The sequence below is a fragment of the Venturia canescens genome, chromosome 9 (genome assembly GCF_019457755.1).
Source record: "Venturia canescens isolate UGA chromosome 9, ASM1945775v1, whole genome shotgun sequence".
NCBI lineage: Eukaryota > Metazoa > Arthropoda > Insecta > Hymenoptera > Ichneumonidae > Venturia > Venturia canescens.
The window spans coordinates 641,096-647,561 of NC_057429.1; the positions used below are offsets into that span (position 1 = coordinate 641,096).

Consider the following 6,466-nt stretch of genomic DNA (forward strand, 5'->3'; position numbering starts at 1 on the left):
CCGGGACGTAGACCGAATACATTACTACATCTGGAGTTAAACGATCAATGACGCGATCAATCGTAATTTCTGTGAACATTGGCAGCTTAATATCAGTGCGTTCATTTTTTTATTGTATCGAAACTGACTTTAGAATTAAACTTGTCTGTTAGGTGCGTATAACGTTTTTTAAGTTTACATGAGCACCGTTGTGTCGTTTTTTTTCGATAAAGGGCCCATCTCGAGATTTTGATAGTATTTTTTTATTGTGCCATTGAACATATATGTTCTATCGCCTTATCCGATCAATTTATTCGTTATTGATTTCCTGCATTACCCAATCAATTATTTTTCCTGGAAAACTACGAAGTTATTAACAAATATTTTATGGATTCGTCAGCGTTTCGGGGAATCCGTTGGAAAAAAAAACATAAATTGAAAACATATGCATAGAAAAAAATATTTTCCCTTTATGAATGAACAATATCATTTTGTAGTAGGGACTATGTTACTTTTCTGAAACCAAATTCTGAATTGTTGAAGGTGTAAACTACTATTTTTAGTACCGGACTCAACTTATCACTCACAAGTTTTCTTTTTTTGTTTTTTTGTTATAGATTAAATTTCAATTTCTATATCTACGTTAAAAAAACGTAACAAACGACGAAACGTCGGAAATTCTAGAGAAATCAGAAGGAAAATTCAAGAAATTACCCGGAAGGATGTAATTATTTTGTCGTGGTAAGTAAAATCTTTAATGTTTTTAGTCCATTAATGAGTATCAAATTATAATTTTAAAATAGATTATAATCAGAAAAAAATACTCTGAAAAAAATTGTCCCGCTAAAATTATATCGATTTAAATTTTCGTCGTCCATTATATTAGAATCATACGTCTTGAGCGTTATTTTGCAAACTTTTGAAGTTGGTCAATTGAACATTTTGATTTTCAGTGCTGGACGTTTCTCATGATATAAGGAAGTTCTCTTCTGAGTATTCCAACACTTCCTACCAATAAAAGACGAAAATTTTTCCAATTCGAAAAATTTGGAAAAAACGATAATAGAATTATTTTGAAAAATCGCATACGATCGCTAAAAATATGGCTTCCTCGACAGATATATCAGAAGAAATTTCGACAAACTCAACATATGTAGAAACAATGCATCAATTATCGTCACATCCAATGAAAGAAATGGAAGAAGCGGTAACAAATCCCGCCCATGCAATAGACGCAATAGAACAATCATCATCAGTTCCATTAAATAAAATGGAAGAAACAGTACCAAATGCAATCCAATCAATAGACGCAACAGAACAATCGCCAAATCATACGGACGGAGAAGAGAAAACTACAGCGGGTAAAGAAAATCACAATCAAATTTCGATTGGTTTGAATGAATCTTTTACTCATTCGTTGGACAAGACATCAAACTCGAGTCTACTTGAATCCAATCTTCCAACATGGAATTTAGACACCAGTTTCGATAAGCAGATTTATGAATCTCGAACCACAAAAGATATTTTCGAAATTCTGGATGATCCGGAATTGAATTTCAGTACTGAAGAGGTTCGAGACGATGTATCCAATGTGCTCATAGATAAAACTTTTGATCTGGACGAAGCATTGGGTACGAATTTGAAAGCACCCAACGACGAAGACTCCTTCACAAGCATAACCAATTCAAAAGATGGTGATTTCGACATAAACGAAGCATTGAGAAATCAAAACAGTACTCTAAATTCTTCAGATTACGTGCTTGCATCAGATATTTCTAATGAGCTTGACACAACAGGTAACGACAGTACAACGAATAATGATTCGATTTCGAAAATTATGCCTAGCCAAGCAGGGTCCATAGATAATAGCAAACTCGTAGCAAAGCCGAGAAGCGGCAATAAACGAGACGATTTCTGTTTCTATTGCAAAAAAATGCAGACGGTCATCAGTCGTCATTTGGAAACCGTCCATAAGGATGTTGACGAAGTAAAAAGATTCGCAATTCTTCCAAAAAACAACCCGGAACGAACGCAACTAATCGATTTATTGAGAAAAAAAGGAAACCATTTGTACAATACGAGTTCCGATTACAATAAAGATGGTAAACTATTAGTAGCACGAAGGCCGAAGCAGGAACGACCTGGTACTCAATATACACCCTGTCATAATTGTCATGTGAGTCTTTCAAAAAAGAGTATCCGACGTCATCGTCAAAAATGTGTTGGAGCTTCTACGAAAGGTGATCGAGCGAACACCATATTGTCACGACGTACTGATGGAAGAATTCATGCAAACGCAAGTAAACAATTGCAGCGCATATTTGCAGTTTTTAATGATGATCTTGTCGTACAATTAATAAGATACGACGAATTGCTTATTGAATTCGGCAATGGAATGGCTGAAAAGTATAAAAAAGATCAGCAACAAGCTATGATCCGAAATCGATTAAGAACCCTCGGTCGTCTTCTCGAAGAAATGAAAAAATGCAGATTGAACGCAGAACCGAAAATAACAGATTTCGCTTCGATTTATGATCCAGGATTGTATGACTGTATGCTAAGAGCAGTCAACACTTTGGCTCGTTTTAATGAAGAGACCGGCGAACACGAAGTCCCATCAATCGTTACATCTCTCGGAACGTACATAAAAGCCGTTGCTGAAGTGGCATTGCTCGTTGTGAGAAAAAAAAAAGATAGAGAAAAACAACTATTACTCGAAGATTACATCTTTATCCATGACAAACAATATAGCACTAAAATTAATAGAGTTGCACACGAATCCCAAGCTAAGAAAAAACGTCAACAGAAGAAAGTATTACCAAGTACTGATGAAATAAAAAAACTGCAGGATTACGTCGTCATCAAGAGAGAAAAAGCATTCGTTCAACTAAGTGAACGTTATACCTATTCTGCGTGGCTAGAGCTGGCTAAAACGACGCTAATTAGTATCCAAATTTTTACTCGACGTCGAGCTGGTGAGTTGGAGAGAACAACGATATCGGACTTGAAAAATGCTGAGACTGTTGATGAAAATACCAATCCCGAGATTTATGGAAGCCTTTCCGAGGATGAGAAAAAATATGCCGGACAATATACTCGATTCATTATCACAGGGAAATTGGGCCGTGATGTACCCGTGCTATTGGATTCTAAAATGCGGGACTGCTTGGATCTTATCTTGCGCTATCGCTCTTCCACTAAAATAACACCGAAAAATCCTTATGTTTTTGGTATACCCGGTTTTGTTGATGGGCGTTTTAAATATCTTCGAGCTTGCGATTTGATGCGGGAATATTCCCAAGAATGTGGTGTTCAGCATCCTGAGCGCCTACGCGGTACATCTCTGCGTAAACACATGGCTACAGTTTGTGCGGCTCGAAACATGGATGAAAATAAAGTGGTAGACATTGCCAATTACATGGGGCACGCAGAAACGATTCACCGATCTCACTACAGACAGTCCGTAGTCACGAGAGATGTTGTTCAAGTTGCGAGAATTCTTCGCAGTGCTATGGGACAAGGCGAGAATGTGGTAGCTGGAGATGATCATACTGATGACAATCAAAATTTTGAAGTTCGAACAAGCGAAGAAAAGCAAAATAAAAATACCAATGCAAATACAGAATTGTTAGCTGTAGAAGCCGTTAAGAGTAACAAGAAAAAAAAAGTACTCGTGCCTGATTCTGAATCCGGCAGCAGTGATGAGTATGAGCCCAATGAAGAGACCGAAAATGATGATGATTGTGACGAGGATGACATTGAGGAGGATGAGCCAGCGCCGAAACGAAGGAAAAAAACCAATTCGACCAAAAACAAATCCTCCACCAGCAGGGTTGATCTATCAAGTAAGCGGAAATATCTAATCCTGTAATTGTAATCTTGAAGTATTTAAGGAGTAAAAATAATCTAATCTTTACTTTTTTTTCAATTTTCAAGAAAAAAGGAAATTGCGATGGACTCCGGAAGAAAAAGTTGCTGCTGCGACTGCTTTTGAGAACGGAATAAAAAATGGCAAACTGCCTAGCACGGCCGCAATGAAAAAATTTCTTAAAGACAACCCGCAAGTACACCGAACAGTTGCTCAAATTCGCACGTGGGCTTCAAACGAAAAAAAAAAATATCAACGTGGATAAGTACACGTTAACCTGAACGATATCGACGCACTCTATTTTTGTGATTATTGAGATCAGTCCAATAGGCTTGGTGTAAACTCCTTACACATACCAGTGATTTTCTTTTACATTCCTAGAGTATATGCTCTATACTACGCAAGGTGCTCTAAAATATTTCACGCTAGACAATGTTAAGCCCTTTTTAAATCCGAAAATCTAACAAAATAATATTCGGAGAGGAAGAGACTGAAAGATACTTAACAGTTAACAGTCATTATTTACATAATATTCCGTTGATTACATAAACTATCCTTTGAAACGAGAGAGTCAGCCATCTATCTTGTGATGTAAAATGAGGCAATGAAATTGTCATCGAAGTTCAAAGTATTCAAAATTAAATTTTGGAAAGTATTTCTAGCTAGTAAGATTTTTGTAATCAAATGAAAGAATATTGAACGGTATTTGATACGAAGAGCTATTACATTTAGATTCATTTGATAAGTATTATTGTTTTCGAAAAGATTTTATTTTATGTTCAGAATTTATTTGGCATTTGAGATTTTCCGACGTTCAAAAATTTTTGAATGTTGGGATATAGGTGATAAATCGCTGGCTATTTGAGCATTTACTTACTGTGATTTACTTTTCTTTGTCATACATAATTTTAAGATAATTCTTAATGCAGATTTATAAGACAATGTGATACATCGAATCCCTAAATAGTGGAAAAATTTTTGAAAGTATTTCTGAGTAATGTAGGGTACCAGCTTAAAGATAAAATCAGAACTGTAGTTTTTGAAAAGTCTGAACTAAATAGATATTTATCTATTTGCAGTTATTTTTACTTAAAAAATAAGTTGAAACCAAAAAATTTAGAATAAGTGCTTCGTAGCTGAATTTTTATAAAAAAAAAATGCGGTGACATTCTCAGAATTAAATTAGGCTTAGATTACACAATGTAAAAATGCAATAAAAAAAAATTTGATTCCGAAAATATGGCTTTTCTTTTAATTTTGTACGTTCAGTCAAAACAGAGATTTCGCAACATTAAAAATCTCATCATTTGTCCGCAATTTCAAAATATTAATCTCCTATAAAATTTTTATCCGTAAAATGAGCACATCCGTAACGTCTCTACTGTGAAACAGTCACTTCCGTGAAGTCGATCAAATACATTTATTATCTTCCTATTTAAACGATAAGTCACGAGTTTCACCAATCGCCACTTTAGTCACAATCGACAGCATAATTTTGAAGCGGTCCTTTATCTTTATTTCATGGAAATTGTATTTTGACATTCATCTCGTTTGCTAGACGGATGGAAATATTTTTGACTAGAAATGAGCACTTCTGTGATGTTTTTCTAGAAAAATTGCTAGTCCTGTGACGTCGATTGCATACATTTTTTGCGTTCGCCTCGGTTACAAAACATAAATTTTGCAAAGTTAAAGCCGCCTCATGAAGTTTGTATGCATTTTGGATTTTTTTTTTCATTTACTATTAATCTATTGACCTCAATAGTGACTATATTTCACGGGAATCAGGTACGCGAGGGAAACAATTGATATAGAAAACCGCAAAGGCCCATTCATGTTTTGCAAGCACATTTCGCGTTCGCGTAGATCCACGCTAGAGCTCAAATGCTCCGAATCTATATCTATGCGATTTTTTATTAGAAGAGGATGATCTCATTCGGATTTGTTGACCAAGCGATTGACAAAAAAATACTGCATCTCGCAGTTCTTGAACAGATTGAAATTCTTCTTGAGTCTACTGAATTTGAAGTATTTTTTTCAACATTTTTTCGTTTCATCAATTTTCCGATTAAATTCAGATAAATTTATTGCCGCGACTCGAGCAAGATGACGTTCAAATAAATTGATGTGAAAGAAAGAGTTCTCTTTTCAATAGTAAACTCGGAACTTTTATGGACAAATTCTGTTCATTTGTTGATGGTTCCAGGATAGCTGTAAATGGATCTAGTCATATTAAAGGTAAAATATTTGTGAAAACAAATTTTTTAATTTGACACTTGATAAAAAAAAATGTAGCCAGTGAGATATCACAGCACAAAAATTGCGGAAAAATACAGAGTAAACACAAATAAAGACTTATTATTTGTTAATATCTGCGCTTCTAATGACGTAGCAAAGATTCGATTTACTACGGCAAACCATACCTTACGAATAAAACTACTAATTTTTTTATAACATGATTGCCAGTATGTTTTACAACGGAAAAACGTATGTTTCATAAAAAGTTTCGACGAGTAATCTTCAATGAATGAATATATTTATGAATTGGCCGTTTCAGGGACCTTTCGTAACGCCCACTTTTTATTGTATAGAAAGATGCGAAACCCAATTGTTAAACAA

General features: G+C 35.0%; 1 protein-coding gene across 1 annotated transcript; it reads left to right on the plus strand.

Moving 5' to 3' along the window:
• Positions 1 to 1,830: 1,830 nt before the first annotated feature.
• LOC122415805 (uncharacterized) lies at positions 1,831 to 5,027 on the plus strand. Its single transcript, XM_043428289.1, has 2 exons — positions 1,831 to 3,824; positions 3,916 to 5,027. Exons 1-2 carry the CDS (start codon positions 1,913 to 1,915, stop codon positions 4,110 to 4,112), a joined length of 2,109 nt encoding a protein of 702 aa, XP_043284224.1. The 5' UTR covers positions 1,831 to 1,912; the 3' UTR covers positions 4,113 to 5,027.
• Positions 5,028 to 6,466: the final 1,439 nt, after the last annotated feature.